Source organism: Argopecten irradians, chromosome 13, assembly GCF_041381155.1.
Source record: "Argopecten irradians isolate NY chromosome 13, Ai_NY, whole genome shotgun sequence".
Taxonomy (NCBI): Eukaryota; Metazoa; Mollusca; class Bivalvia; order Pectinida; family Pectinidae; genus Argopecten; species Argopecten irradians.
The window spans coordinates 30,563,289-30,580,667 of record NC_091146.1 but is presented as its reverse complement, the minus strand read 5'-3'; the positions used below and the strand labels follow the sequence as shown (position 1 = coordinate 30,580,667).

The 17,379-nt window shown below is 36.8% G+C and overlaps 1 protein-coding gene across 2 annotated transcripts in view; it reads right to left on the bottom strand.

The window, feature by feature from the left end:
• Positions 1 to 17,379, bottom strand: part of LOC138306367 (ankyrin repeat domain-containing protein 34C-like) — a 37,565-nt gene that overhangs the window by 3,611 nt on the left and 16,575 nt on the right. The window contains exons 1-2 of one of the 2 annotated variants that reach the window (XM_069246807.1): positions 15,653 to 15,799; positions 772 to 1,267 (exon numbers count right to left, since the gene is read on the bottom strand). In XM_069246807.1, the coding sequence (XP_069102908.1) occupies positions 772 to 1,231 (460 nt within the window). In that variant the 5' untranslated portion in view covers positions 1,232 to 1,267; positions 15,653 to 15,799. Of the gene's footprint in view, positions 1 to 771; positions 1,268 to 15,652; positions 15,800 to 17,379 lie in introns of those variants that run through there. The other variant, XM_069246806.1, reaches the window with a different exon arrangement.

Below are 17,379 nucleotides of genomic sequence, written 5' to 3'. Positions count from 1 at the left end.
CTTATTATAGGTACACCGGGTTTTTAGGTACAGCTGCGTTTCTTCTGAATGATATACGCATTGACATACATTTGATTACAGCGTCTCTGACCGATTTTCGATTTCGTACAGTGTTAAATACAATATAGTTTATAAATACATACTGTACAACGCTGTATGGCTGTGCCAAATTATGATAAAAACATTCACGATAAACAGGATCGTATTAGTGTTTTATCACATACACTTACTGATGTTAATTTGCGTGTGTATAAAATTTCGCGACTTACTGTTAGGAATTTATTTGCGGGGGTTAATTTTCGCAAATCACCTTTAAAAGTGGCATTTGTCTCACATATTTAAATGTTTTGGTAGGAAGTCGAGAGATATGAGATTCCCAGCATTGTGGTAATCTTTGAATTAAGAGATATATGTCCCTAGTAGTATCATTGCCACCAATCTACATGTACCAACTCATAGTCTTGTGGAATGATAAGAAAAACCTGATTTTAGTTGGTAGGCTTAGATAGGTAGTCTTTCATTCAAAACAGTGAGTACTCGTGTTCAAAAGCATCGTTTACTGATGTGGAGCGATTACCAAAGAAATTTCAGTGTTGAGTCCAATACAGAGGCGATCGCTGAGGAAGATAAACTTTTTAAATTAGACCCTATTGGGTTTAAACATAAATAAAGTGTTCATGTCATCGCTTTCTGAATTGTTTCATGAATCAATTGAAGTCGAATATCACGTAAAGTATTATATGAATAAATCGTTTGAAAAAATAAACTTACCATTGGTGTCGTAAACATCTAACAATGCTAAACCTCCCGGATGGTCCATAATCCTCTTCACTATAGAAACACTTCCGGTTTTCACAGCGTACATCAGTGCAGAATTTCCGTCAAAATCAAAAATATCTATCCGGCTATCCGGATCACTTATTAGACAATCCACCACGTCATGTTTACCGGAAATGCAAGCATGCATAATCGCAGTCCTTCCCAGAGAATCTTGGATATTCATTTCCGGGTCACGCTCAAGAACTTCGTTAATGATATTGACGATCTCACGATCTGGAATTTCTAAATAACATACTTTCATGAGAGTTGTCAACAAGTCGTGACCGATATCTCGTGAATTAACGTCCACGTTCTCGTTTCGAACTAAATTTAGAATCTTCTCCACATTATTCTGTTGAATGGCTTTCTCCAGATTTTTCTGTAGTACTTCCGGTTTTGTAGCTCTCGACATGTCTGTAAAATGTTGTCCAATGAACACTATTCACATCTGAAATATACAACAGAACTATATTACTTATCAAGTCATACGGTTAAAGCCAGCAGTTCCTGAGCATTACTGTGCTTCAGTGATATAGCACTATAGTCAATACAAGAAGATTTGCTGCAACTCACACATTGGAGTGAGACTTGGCTACTCAAATTCAACGAGGACAAGTGCAAGTCACTACACGTCGGGAAACACACTGGAGGGAACACTGGATATGTGCTTAATAATACAACATTAGAAGAAGTGGAAGAAGAAAAGGACCTTGGGGTCATATTTGATAAGAGCTTACATTTGACAAACACATTAGCGAAAAAGTACAAAAAGCAACTTCAATTTTCGGTATGATCAGAAGAACATTTAAGTTCCTAGATTCTAAACTATTTATTCCACTTTACAAATCTTTGGTAAGAACCCATCTGGAATATGCAAGTGTTGTCTGGAGACCATATAAAATGAAACACATTGAACAGTTGGAAGGAGTACAAAGAAAGGCGACTAAACAACTACCGGGAATGGATAACCTATCTTATCCTGAGAGGCTTAAGAAGTTAAAACTCCCAACCCTGAGTTACAGACGTGTACGAGGTGACATGATAGAAACCTACAAGGCAGTTACAGGGAAATACGACAAAGGAGCAACCCAGTTCATAAGGATGTGGTCCGACACATCAGAGAGGTCTAGCACTAGGACAAACTCGCTGAAAATATTCCCCCAGCATACTAAAACATTGATCAGGAAGAACTCATTCTCCGTTAGGATTGCTTCAATATGGAACAACCTACCAGAACATGTCGTTACATCTAAGACATTGGACACCTTCAAAAACAGATTGGACAATCACTGGAATGAACAGGAAATCAAATACAATAACTATAAAGAGAATATCAGCTAGGAAGTGACTATAATCATAATATGTAACTAAAAATATTACGAGTCCAGCAAAGAGGATCTATAAGGAGCCTGTGCTGGAAAACATCATTAAGAATCATTAAGAATTACGATTATGTCATTCTTAAAGAAATTCAAACAGAGTATTGACATACATATGCAAAATTGACATACATATACAAAATTGACATTCATATACAAAATTGACATATACAATATTGGCATTCATATAGAAAATTGACATTCATATGGAAAATTGACATTTATACAGAAAATGGCATTCAGCTAGAATAATGACCGAATATCGCCTTTATGGCGCTCGGTCCTATGAGGAAGGCTCTGGGTTTTGTCCCCTGGCCGAGACACACCCAAAGTCTATAAAAGTGGTAGTTTTCTGCTCCTGCTTGGCGCTCAGCATAACAGGAGTGGGACGACTGGTTTGCCCGTTGTCAGTATAATGTGACCAGGTGGGGTGTGTTGCTTGGTGTCTTCGGCAACATGCTTCAGTGATATAGCACTATAAAAAGGGCAAGAGTTCCACTAAATTAGAAGGCACAACACGAATATACCGCAGTCTCCCAAAACACGCACCTCGCACACATACACGTAACACATCGCATACATGGTAGGCCGTCCTTAAATGGCCCTGGCTGTTAATAGGACGTTAATTTATCAAACAAACAAACAAATCTAATAAACCGTAATACACATCACCATCATAGCCATTCTGTGTATTGTACCCCCTCCCATGTAATATTAACTGAATAAAAACCTTAATTACGGAACCCCCGAACCCCAACACCATTAGTTATCAGTTTGAGTTAATACCCGATCTGTGTAATACCCCCCCCCCCCCCCAAAAAAAAAATAAATAAAAAACAAAAACCAAAAAAACAACAACAAACAACACACACACATCATTCTATACACATACTAGCACCCCCTTTCCACCCCCTCCCCCCACCCACACACTCCCACAATAACAATTCAAACAGAGTATTGACATACATATGCAAAATTGACATTCACATACAAAATTGACATTCATATACAAAATTGACATACACAATATTGGCATTCATATAGAAAATTGACATTCATATGGAAAATTGACATTTATACAGAAAAATGGCATTCAGCTAGAATAATGACAGAATATCGCCTTTATGGCGGGGAGATCAATCGAAAAACACCTAGTTGGTCTGCATGGAATTATGTTCTATGTTTTATTATACAATATCATATAAACAAAACTGTAAACACCTCAAAATATCTTAAATAAAGGGAATCCCTATCAAATTCGTCAATAGATATAACCTTCAAGGCAGCACTGCTGCCATTCTTAGCTTTTAGACATAACTCTGACAGGTCAGAATACATCGCTGCTCATCTATAGATGTCGACAGCGTACTCATTACTGAAACACCAGAACAAACACTAGAATTGCTATCATTTTCCATTCATAAAATTGTACGTCAAATCTGATTGAAACTAAATCTTTGGGGTACTCATCATAGCGTAAGTGCCCTGGGCCCAGTTGTTCAAAGCATGATTAGCTTTATCACATGATTAGTGACATTTTCATTTCTCATTTACTGCAAAATTTGTAATTATATCTTCACTTACCTCAGCAAATAATAAAATAATAGAGTTCTTAAAAGATTCTCATAAACTTTGTTTGTTATATTTGTATGACCAGAAATTATTTTATCTTGGTTTGAAAATTGTTGTTAAACTGAGATTAGCCTTATCACCTTTTGAAGAACTGGAGCCTGGTATTTAATAAGAGTGCTGTACGTCAAAAGAGTAATTTGTAATAAACACTACAAAAGTATAGGTAATTTTTGTGTGGGCTTTCCTGCACAAAGAGCATCTAATTCAATATTATTACCAGTTCCTTTCAGGCATACTTCAATGAAACCCACAAGTTTAAGAAAGATACTGAAAGCAAGTTCACTATTCCTAAAAGCATCACTTGACTACAATGAACTTCACAAGTTTAAGTAAGATACTCAAACAAAGTTCATTATTCCTAAAAAGCATTACTTTACTACAATGAAACCACAAATTTAAGTAAGATACTGAAAACAAAGTACACTATTCCTGAAAAGCATCAAAGAACAAAACAACTTGCTCTATCAGCTTAACGGATACATCCGTTCATGCCGTTGTACATGTACGAAGAAGTAACTTCAATCGCATCAAACCTATCTGCAAGTGTCTGTTTCAATAAAGATCTATTTCATCATACTGTTTCCCTCGTTTAAATCAATAATCTACTTAGCGGAGATCCGGTTAGACTCACGTTTTGTTGTTTACGATATAATTGAAATAAATTAAATGAATCAGGACTCTATGCATTAATGAATAAACGATCATATAGTGTCAAACGTATCGTAAATACCGATTTCACGCACATGAATAAAAATGTGTTAAAAGGCTTTTTAATATACCGACAAGTTACCGACAAGAAGAGAGCATATAGGATGTCTCCATTTTGGTTTATCTTAAGGTATTTTATAATTCAGCTATTCAATATTGAAAATATTCTTACTTATATTTATTTTGTAATATAATGAATGCGGAATGTTTATAAACTGTATTGGAAGTAAATAGCCGTATTCTGATGTCCAATCCGTTTGACGAATAAAATATTTCATTTAATAAAACCTTTGAATTGAATTCTATAATTTACCCTTACTCTAACTTTGTTTATGCTATATTACATTAACAAAAATATCCCAAATATGTAGTTTTTTATTGAATTAATAGATCCTTTTAATATCAAAAACAATTTCAATGAAAAATATAATTGGTGACGATAATTCGTAGTTAAATAGACAAATACACCGACCCACACTCCTATTTCCATTTACTATTTTTAAAAATATGTCTTTTATACTGTAAAACAACTTTCTTTCGCGATTACATTTCGCGATTTCCATTTCAAAACAAGTTCGCGAAGATTAAAATTCGCGGATTTGAAATAGATGACTTGAAAATCCTATCAGTATCAATGATGTAGATGTTAGTTTGCCGTGATACTTTGCGAGTTTATTTGGATCGCGAAATTCGCGATAGTAAATCGCACGCGAAAGAAAATTGGTTTGCAGTATACCTGGTACGATATAGCTGCTCGCCGCATGAATGAAAAAATAGATGGTTGATATGACACACCTCATATAGTATTCATAGTGTTTTTTATTCATAAAATTGATTGAAATTAATAGATCATTTCATTATCAAACAATTCGAGCGAAGAAATAATTGTAAAATATAATGATAAGTTAAACAGACAAATACTTAATGGGTTTGTAATACACAGGCCTATACACCTATTAATATCAATAACACATTTATATATACAAAATACAAAGTATTTAGCTTTCGGTTACATTTTTATATAGCTGCTCGCCGCATGAATGGAAATTTAGATTTTGGATTTGACATACCTCATATAGTAATCATGCTGCTTTTATGTATAAAATTGATTAAAATAATGAGTTAGATAGACGGATATTTAATGGATTCGTTATACACAGGCCAACACACCTTCTATTTAAATAAATAACACATTTTTATACATATACAGTAAATGATATAGCTGCTCTCCGCATGAATGAAAATCTAGATTTTAGATTTGATATACTGCATATCGTATTCATAGTTTTTTATTTATAAAATTGATTGCTTTTTATATGGGCTGTTAAGTAAATACATTATGGTAATGGTTTATGGGATAAAAGAACGTGGATTTGAAATCACAATATCGAGATTAGACTCCCGCAGTGATAGGCATCTACGTCACTCTGTTTACTATCGCCCTGCAATGTTTGTTTAGTATTGTTCGGATCAGTAAGGAGCTTCATTCTATCTGAATTAAAATGATAATCTGTAGCTTTGTTGATCGACAAATAGAAACGACTAATGTTCATCTCAGCTCACCCTCGGTACTCCTGGGGTTACTATCATTGACGTTATATTCACTACTAGACTATTTCATCTATCTGAATTAAAATAATCTGTAGCTTTGTTTATCGGCAAATAGAAACGTTAGATGTTCATCTCAGCTCATCCTCGATAATCCAGGGGTCACTATCACTGACGTTATATCCACTCCTGGACTATTTTATCTATCTGAATTAAAATGTTAATCTGTAGCTTTGTTGATCGACAAATAGAAACGTCAGATGTTCATCTCAGCTCACCCTCGATAATCCAGGAGTTACTATCACTGACGTTATATCCACTCCTGGTAAAACTGGAGGCAACCGAACAGGTAGTTTAGTCCATTGATGTACATCAAAAGAATCGTACAACGGTACACGGTGGGTTGTGTGATTGCCTTTAAAGGAAGTTTTCGCAGGCCTATGATTGGTCAGATGTTATCATCTGAACTGCCTTCAGTTTTACTATGGGGTAAATTAAACGTCAGTGATAGTAACCCCTGAGTATGGAGGATGATCTCAGCTATACTTCACACTGTCTGACCGACACTAGACAGGAGTGCCACGTTTTATTAACATTAGGGTTACATTGGCAAAACAAATAGGGTCGATAGGTCTGGAGGATTTTCATTCTAAACTAATGGCACGAACCGGAGTCTGAGATCGAAATCGCGACTTTTAATTTTGTTTTAGTAGAAAAGTGGGGTCGAGGCTAAAAAATTAGGGTCGATCGGGTAACCCTCAACAGATTATTTTTTGGCCTTAGAGAATAGTGTTAATCGGACATCCGATATCTCTGGTCATTATTAAATGAAAATGAGAGCAATGTGCTATATAGACTATGAACGTTATAGTTGGGGAGGAGAAATAGGTTCCCATGTACCCCTCTGGCAGTTTTTTTGAAACATGGTTTTTAAGGACCGGTATGATGTCTAGTTTCACTTTATGCTTGTTGCCATTGACAACTAATGTCCCATGGGGGTCATATGGCGGCCATCTTGGATTTCAGGTACATGTATCAAAAATGGCCAAAATGACACATTCGCATATATGCGCATAGATAGAGAACCAGACAACATTCACAGGCAAATAAACACATTTTTGATATGATTGAAACATGCTGAATACGATTAAATCATAATAATGACGTTACGTCTTCTCATTTTTATGAAATGACGGAAAAACAATGAAATTTTCAATGAAATTTTCAGCTTTTTTCCCCTAAAAATCGATAAATGTCATAATTTTTATCACAAGTAAAAAAAATGATGGACAAATCACCTTGTAACAGTCATTTCGAATTGAACCAACCCTAGTGTAAACACATGTGTACTATAAAAAGATAGATGGCATCAATGGGGTCGGAAAAAGTGAGGGACACCCACCCCCCCCCCCCCCCCCATAAAAAAATTATCAAAAAATGGTCAAAATGACATATTCGTATATAATGACGGGAAAACAATGAAATTTTCAGCTTTTTTCCCTAAAATATCGATAAATGTAATAAATTACATCGCAAGTAAAACAATTCATGGACAAAACACCTTGTACCAGTCATTTCGAATTGCACTTACCTTAAACATACGTGTATTATAAAAGGATTTTACGTTTTTTAGCAGAAGAATCGTGGACATCCCCTTCCCAACACTACTCATAGAGAACAAAATCTTATAACTATTATTACAGAAATTCCATATTTCCTGATCTATGATTCAGACAGTTCCAAACAACAATTACATTTTTTAACAGCCAGGGTCATGTAAGGATGTGCCAGGTTTATTGGTGGAGGAAAGGCGGAGTTCCCGGAGAAAAAACACCGCCAGCAGTCAATACCTGGCAACTGCCCCTGTAGATTCGAACAAGTTAGCTACCCAGAGGTGGAGGGCTTGTGGTAATATGTCGAGACATCATACCAATCGGCCATCGCGGCCCAATTACAACTAGAATGTGGTTAGAACCGTAATAATCCACTCTCTTTTAGTGAACAACTGGAAACATAGAACTTTTCATAAATTTTCGGCTCTTGCCAGAACGAAACGTACCACTGTGTTCGAATTATTATCCTTGATTTTTTGTCCTGAAGACACGATGGTATAGCACAGCTCATTACAACAAAATTAAATCCTTTCGGTGTCACGACTGTTACTTTGGTTTTCATCAAACTGCTGCAGGTTGGCGTAGGATTTCATCACTCCAGGAAAATAAATGTACACATCTATTTCGACGATTCCCTCATACTCCACCGAGTCTAGGAATCGTTGGAGCAATGACAGATGACAGGTTGGGGGGCTTACCTCGACGGCCATAGCCAGTCGGGGGAGTGGTCTGGGGATCAAGTTTCCGAGCACATCAACGTGCTGGAGATAAGGCTGTTCGGTTGGCTCTGCAGGCTTTTCGGAAGATTCTACAATCCAAGATGGTTTGTGTGACTACATACAACTCTACAGTTGTCACGTATCTGGAGAGAAAGGGTGGGGGCAAAGTCCCACGTCCTTTGTGCCCTCGTCATTCGTGTTCTTCTCTTCTGTCAGGAAATGCGGTTGACTCTCTTAGTCAAGCATCTTCCAGACAGGTTGAATGTTCTGGCGGATACTCTTTCCAGACGCCGCAAGCCGGTTGTGACAGAAAGACAGCTAAATCTCCCGATCTTTGAGGGCATTTGCTAGGTGTGGAACAGACCTCATATAAACCTTTTCGCCACTTCGCCACTAATTGTCTACTTTTGTCTCCCCGGTGCCAGACCAAATGACTTGGGCTGTGGACGCTCCATCTCTAGATTGGGAGGGGATACATGCTTATGTATTCCCTCCATTCAACCTGGTGGGCAGGGTTCTAATTGAAGTTTCGGGAGCATCATTTTCCCCTCCTTCTGATAGCGCCCTGTGACAGAGACAATCCTGGTTTCAGGAGCTCTTGTCGTTTCTGTTGGTGGATATTCCTCTGGTTTTCCCACTCAGAACCAATCTCCTGCGCCAGCCTCAGTCCCGGAAGATCCATTCAAGAGCGTGGAAGCTATCTCAGGAAGCCACGCTCAGTCAGTCTTTTCTTAAGACGTATCAGCTCGTATCGCCCGATCAATAGGTCTTCCTCACCTGCCGTCTAACAGTCATGGAAGATCGTCTGTGATTGGTGTATCGACAGGAAGATTAATCAGGTCAAGGCCTCTGCCCAGCTGATTGCGGATTCCCATCTCTATTTGTTTCGAGAACGCAAACTTGCCTCTAGTACTATTGCAGGCTATTGCATGGCTATTTCCAGTGTACTGTGTTCTCATGGTAGATCAGAGTTATGGTCTTCCAACTCTTTTCTGCCTTGCTTAGGTGGTTCAGTCTGGACAGGCCTAGGGTACGGCTGTTAGCTCCATAGTGGAATCTAGCACTTGTATTACTGAAAGGGGCTCCTTAAGAGCCTTTGGTGTCGGTCTCCATTAAGGTTTTAACTTTTGACTTCCTGCTTGCTTTTGCCTCAGGCGGTAGGAGTAGTGATATCCACCTATTCACTTTTTCGTGCTTCGTTGGGCCAGATATAGCTCTGTTTCCCTACTCACTGATCCTGCCTTTTTGGTAAAGATTCACAATCTCTATTGAGTCGAAGGAGAATGATCGGCTGCTTTGTCCCAGTAGGACGCTTAGGTGTTCCATTGATAAAACAAGGGGGCGATGCACTATTCTTGCCCATTAAACAGGGTCAGCAGGATTTCTCCTCCCAGTACATCTCCAGATGGATATGTCAGGTGATCAGGATTGCTTATGAGCAGTCTAATTATCAATCTGGGGCGAAATGCAAGGAGATGGCCCATGAGGTTAGAGCCCTTGCGGCTTCTTTGGCTCTCCATAATGAGTCCTGGTTCCAGGACATTATATCGGCTGCCTTTTGGCGTGGTCAGACTACTTTCAATGACTTTTACCTACGGTCCCTGTCCTCTCATTCTAATTGGCTGTTTTCCTAGGATCCCGTTTTGGCGGCTCAGTCTGTGACTGTTCCTCCTCAGCAGATATTATATGTATTTGTAGTTTTTAACTTATGCGAGCAGGCATCACCCTGGTACATCTTTTTCAAGGGGAGGTATATCCAAAATTGGAGAATAGTTCGAACCCAGTTGTTTTCACTTAAAAGTAATAAATTATTACGGTTATTGGGAACTGCCTGAATTATGGATAAAACATATGAACTAGCCTTTTGATACAAACTGGATCAGGGAGTATCTTATATATTTTCTTTAAATTATTGGGGAGGGGTTTGGAGGTCATCTCGCTTCTTCTGCTAAAACCATAAATATATCCTTTTATAATGCACATATGTTTAGACAAGAGTCAGTTCAATTCAGAATATCTGTTACAATGTGTTGACAGAATATTTGGAGTTTTAATTTATTTTATTTTTTGTTTTTCAATTTTTGTCCTCTGCATTTTCTTTTCGGTGTGGGGGTGGGGGGTTCCCTCTATTTTCCCACCTCACTCATGCGATATATCTTTTTATGAACACATTGTTTACACAAGGGTTAGTGCAATTCGAAATGACTTTTACAAGGTCATTTGCCCATCAATTGTTTTACTTGTGATGTAAATTATGCCATTTATCGATTTTTTTAGGGGAAAACAGCTGAAAATTTCATTGTTTTCCCGTTCTTTCACAAAAATGAGAAGACGTAACGCCATTATTATGATTTGATCGTATTCAGCATGTTTCAATCATAATTAAAAATGTTTTTATTTGTCTCTGTGTGTTGTCTGGTTCGGTATCTATGCGCGTATATACGAATGTGTCATTTTGGCCATTTTTTGATAAATTTTTATGGGGGGGGGGGTCCCTCTCTTTTTCCGACCTCATTGATGCGATCTTTCTTTTTATAGTACACATATGTTTACACAAGGGTTGGTTCAATTCGAAATGACTGTTACAAGGTGATTTGTCCATCAATTTTTTTACTTGTGATAAAAATTATGACATTTATCGATTTTTTAGGGAAAAAAAGCTGAAAATTTCATTGTTTTCCCGTCATTTCATAAAAATGACAAGACATAACGTCATTATTATGATTTAATCGTATTCAGCAAGATTCAATCATATCGAAAAATGTGTTTATGTGCCTCTGAATGTTGTCTGGTTCTCAATCTATGCGCATATATGCGAATGTGTCATTTTGGCCATTTTTGATACCTGAAATCCAAGATGGCCGCCATTAGTTGTCAATGGCAACAGGCATAAAATGAAACTAGACATCATATCAGTCCTAAAAAAAACATGTTTCAAAAAACTGCCAGAGGGGTACATGGGAACCTATTTCTCCTCCCCCACTATTATGGATTAGCATTATCAAGAAGACTAATAAAAGAAGCTATTATTATCGATCTCACCTCACATGTCTGCTAACTTTACATGACCATGGCTTCCAAAGGTATTTTGTCGTCATGTTTCATATTATAGTATTCCAATGGTTAAGGAAGTTCGAGTAATAAACACGACATATTAGAGCCTTATCAACACTCATATCAGCCCATCTCATTATCACTTCTATTGCCGACGATGTAGATCTTGTCCAGAAAACGTGTCAAGAAATTTCGCTGATACAGCGTTATTGAATTTCATACAAAAAATATTAAGAAAACGTGATGCTGTCGATTTATTATTTATTTCATATATTTCATACTTTGTTTGGTATCTGGGTCACCGTTACACGTGGCTCACATGCTATAGCAAGCGAGCTATAAAACGCTCGTTTCACACTCGATTTAAACTCCAATCATCATAAAAGTACACCGTAATGGAGGTTTAATGGATTATTGTAAATTGAGATATTCCAAATATGTCATATATCGATAAAAGTACTGTATCATAATTTGACCTCACTAAAAAAACCTTTGTGTCATTTTTAACGACGAAACCTTTTTATAGTGCTAGCCCAGTGAACCATACAGCCGAAAGACAAAGAACAGTATACTATATAGTATTGTAACCCATCCAGTCACATTATACTGACAATAGACTAACCAGTCGTCCCACTTATGCAGCATGTATCATGGTCTAGACACAAGTACTAACGAACCAAAATTTTCAATTTTAGTCGCCTTTAAAAACAATGCACGTTATTAAAATGCAGAAAAAGAGGTAAACTCTTTGTTCAAAGGACACATCTGCACCTAACATTCTTTTTTTCCTTCTAGGTGTCTTTTACAGTATGGTGCAGTTTAATAGCACAAAGAAGAAAAAAAAGTCTTAAGACAAGAAAGTTGCTTGGCGTTTTGATTGGTTGGATTACCTAAAGGTTATGATAACAGTTAGGATAAGTGAAGGATGGCCTCCTATGTATTCAATGTGTTGCGTGTGTCAATGTCTGTGTGTCAGAAGCTGCGTACAATAATATTCCCGCTATTTTTATTATACTAGATCTAGAGCGTCCCCGTATCCAGGTTCGGGTTTGGGTTGTATCAGTTTAACGTTCTATTATTAACAGCCAGTGTCATGTAAGGACGTGCCAGGTTTGTAGATAAGAAATCCGGAGTGCCCGGAGAAACAACATCGACCGGAGACAGGTACATAGTAACTGCCCCATATGGGATTCGAACTCGCGATACAGAAGCGGAGGGCTTGTTTCGAGACAACTCGTCTTAACCACTCGGCCATCCGTATCCAAATATCAAAAGGAGACAATGGGATGAAATGTAACGAAAATAAATGTACATTGTATAACATTATGCAATGGAGGACAATATGGGCTATAAATAACTGACACGAGCAGGTTATACAACACGTGCGTGCGTGCGTTACATACTATAGGTGACGGGGTAAAGACTAGATATGTCCTATAACTAGGCTACTGTAACACTGATCCATACATCCTGTCTCCAGTCTCTGTGTTAGAGCCGTCGACACGCTACCAATATTCTAGTGGATCGATTAGAAAACTAGACTGACAAAGACATCGAGACGAGTTAGGTCATCGGGGTGCAAAAACAACCAGATATAGGCCCCCGGATCATAAACAGCCAATCAAAGATAACTTTATTTTTGTAACGTCATCTGTGACTGTTTCAGACTATTTTAGACTTAAGACTATTTCAAGATTTCGTAACACTGTTCGATATTCTTCTTTTGGTGACATGAACAATCTGGTTAATATTTGCGTGGGTTTTAATTTCGCTAAATTCACGGATTAAACCTAACTCGCGAAATTTAAAACCTCTCGGAATTGTTCCTGGTTTTATCATATCACATTATCAATTAGTGAATGACGTATTCGGGGGCTACGTTGGGAATTCGCGAAAATAAACAACCGGGGAAAAAATTACAAACGGTAATTCGCGAAATTTTACACTCCAGAACCTCAACAACAATAACACATAACGCTAACGTACTGCAGTCCCCCAAAATACATTTCACACACGCAACACTGTACACACATACATGGCCGTCTGTAAAGGGTCATGTCTAATTTTGACATGCTATTTTTCGTCAGTGATCTATCGAAAACCATCACATTTGTTAAATTAAGATGTGAAAATCATTCAAACGGACAAACATGCATGATATCTTATAAACATTTGTTACGTCACATAATTTATGCACTGTAAAATTCTTGTTTTTTATGCCTTTTGTATGTCTAGATGGAAACATATCTGCAGAAATCACTTTATAATTAATGATAACACCGTAGAAAAGTAACATGAAATCATAGACAACAATTCGACTTCATGGTCTGACTGTATGAACTTATTTCACTGTACTGTAGAGGCTTCACTGCCAAAATGATAATTCTCAAAATATTGGTATTTTTACGGTGAATAAAATAATTAAAAGCTATTCTTGATTCGTGAGTATGAAAATTATGGCGCATGTAACTTTAATGAGACGTTACACATATATAACCGGCTTGCCAACCAATTAACTAATAATTTTGATATATGTAACAGTATCATGTAGCAGATGTGATTCCTCGCTACATTTGTAATGATTCACATACAGGATGATTCTATGGCATAGACCTGTGTTGTATGTAATATAGTTCTGGAATCACCAAAGAGTCATCAGGAAAAGCATCAGATAGTCGATGAATATTTTGGCGGTATGTTTCAGTGAGATAGCACTATATAATGGCAAGAATTCGACTATTGTAATAACGCACGTCACGAATATACAATCTAATTAAAACCATATGTTCATGGCTTATTATTGGCCTCTGTCGCCTGAACAGGCGTGGTAATTTTAACCAGAATGGTCACGAATGAAATACGGTAATTGAGTTTATAGTGCTGTTGATAGCTAAAATCATTTATGAACGATATATGGTGTAGGCAACGATTGCAATGTAATGTGGATGTAAATGCTTGTTTTAAGAGAATGGGGTATGAATAAACTGCAGCCTCCACAAACACACAGACATCCACACAAATATGATCTTAGCGGTTTTAACCCAAACACCCATGCAGTCCCCATGGCCATTTGCATCATATCGTGTTCATAGACCGCCCTTAATGCTAGGATGCTTTGCAATTTAAAAACAAACATCGTCAGCTATTCCCATGTGAGCAGGTAAAAATATATTGAAAAAGACTACAATAAGAACACGCGAAAACACAGAAGAAACTGGAGAGCATAATATAGGGATCTAAAGTGGCATATGTAAACATTGATATCATAGAAAGTATATTATTTATCAAAATACTCAATAATCATCAAAGTATTTCCTGGTTTGTCAATTAAACGAGTATTTGGAACAATACGATATAATTAAATTAACAAATTATTTAGATTTCAGTTTTGATGTCCAATATTTTCATCAATTAAATAAAATATGCAGCGCATTCTATCATTTTTGGACTATAGCAATATAGAAATACATGGTATATGTTTTTGGTCTTCGAGAAGGCGATATATATTTTTTTCTATATTTCATATTTCATATTGAGGTTATGTCTCAATCATGGTCATGACAAGGAAGTTTCATGATAAAATTGTAACGACTCTTTTGATTGGCTCAAATTGCGAAAAAATCTACAAAATAACATAGATTCATAGTAAACGACTTTTCGATTGGCTAAAATTACGAAACCGCGTCAATGGCACGATGTTACATCATCCAAAGACGTTTCTAAATTTAAGATTTTTACTTGATTTTATGTATTTGCATTCCTCTACACAACACACGAGGACACTAATTACGTAACGTGAACAGTTTGTACAATGATACTGTTTGCAAGATCATCGTCTTGTACTCATTAAAATAGCATCTATCCACACCCACATCCTGTATCACAAAAACTATTTACAATGTATTGTAAATCAACTTATATTTGCATTGACTAATTTTGAGCTTTTATGCGTTACGAATTGTTAAAGCGATTTAATTTAACATTTTTCATGTATAGCGGCTCGTTCACGGCGATTTGATTCCGCGATTTCGAGTGGTAAAAGTTTCGTGGCGATATTATTTTTAGGTTTCCACAACTCATTTGGTTTTAGAACATTAGTTTCTAATGCAATCAATAAGACAAAAATGGTCTAATTAAAATTAGAGACATAATCTATATAGAAAATGTACACAATACTAACCTTTGTTAAACTGTATCCTAGAAATGCATGAATAGTGCCGAATATTCCATTACTATGGCAAACACAAACGCGACCCCGACCATCGCTGTATCAACAGCCTAACTAGTGAGCCTAACGTTTTTGTGTTCATCTCATTCTGGCATTAGATTCATTCAATCGTACATCCGCTACCAGTAGATCTAGATATCTACCTATATATACGTACATACGTTTCCCAAGTGCAGTTAATGAATCGGGGCACCTTAGGGATTTATAAATTTAATAGTATGTAGTTTTCGTGCCGATATCATGTCGTTTCACACATATTTTTTCTATATCAAAACCAAATGGTGTTATGTATATTGCTGATATTTATGCTTTAAAAAATCAATGATAAAAATAATGTGCATTTTAAATTATAAATCTAGTACCCCTGTGTGGGCCTCTAAGATGAATGAAGTTTTGCCGATATAGGTCTCAGTGTGTATTCCCTTGTGTTGGTACATAATTCATTAAGGTATTCTCATCATCACTTACTTAATGGACCGGTACCGTCACAGGTGACTGAGTAGTCGATATCTACGCACCTGTACAATAACAATGCCTAGTGCAGGTTATGTTATCTATTATTTTGTTCTTCAATTTATCGATTACTTTTTTTCTTCAATTTACATTAATTAAATCTATATCGTGTCTGATTTCCTCCGATGTACATATAGAATGATTGGTGTGTGTCAAGAGATGAATCCATTTTTTATGAGATTCGGTTGATTTAAGAAATGTTATTCCTTCAGAAATTTTCGCACCCAATTTCCCTAGTGTGTCGAATGATGCACTCTTTTTATGAGATTTGCACATTCACACCAAGTTCTTTCTAATCATATATCATGTACAATGTAAATTGACTATTTAGCGGGATTGGACTAAGTCGATCATTGATGAGACCGCATGCAGGAATCTTCAGTGGTAGAGCATTCGGTTCGGCTAGTGTTCGGAGGTCCCGTGTTTACATTCTACTATGAAACAATTCTTACATCTCTAGCCTCGTTCTGGATAGCAAAAAGCATGAATGATAAAGGAAAGCATGGGAGATAAAAGAAAGAGAGGTGCACGTGGTGTCCGTGTGTGTGTGTGTGTGCACAACGAGATGTATCCGGGAAGATGTTTATCGACTATAGGTCAAGTGATGCTACATTTATCGATTACTTTTTCGCCCTAAAACCGGATGTGCATATTCATGTTTACGTGTATGTATCGCAGCTTCCAAGTACATTCAAATTTAATCAGCCCGTCCGTATTGTTCATCGATTCCTTCCAGTAATTGATTAGATTCTCCAGAATGAATAAAAATGTGCTAAGCACAATTGAAAACACTTTGCAGATAAGGTATACCATTATTTCACATCTGGAAATGTAACTAAATCCGTGTATGCAAGATAATTATCTCTAAGATTACTAAAAACATGTTTAGCGTAGAGATGTTTTGATCTATCATTACACTATGTGAAGAAATTTATCGACAAACAATCGACCAATATATCTAGTACCATAAGTCAGTATTTATGACGAAAACTAATCAGTTTTTTTTTCAATTACCAGCAACGAAAGTGACATAAACATTAAGCAACAAAACTAACATAGGGTCTAAACTAACAGTAACTAAACTGATATAGGGTCTAAACTATCAGTAACTAAACTGACACACGGTCTAAACTATCAGTAACTAAACTGACACAGGGTCTAAACTA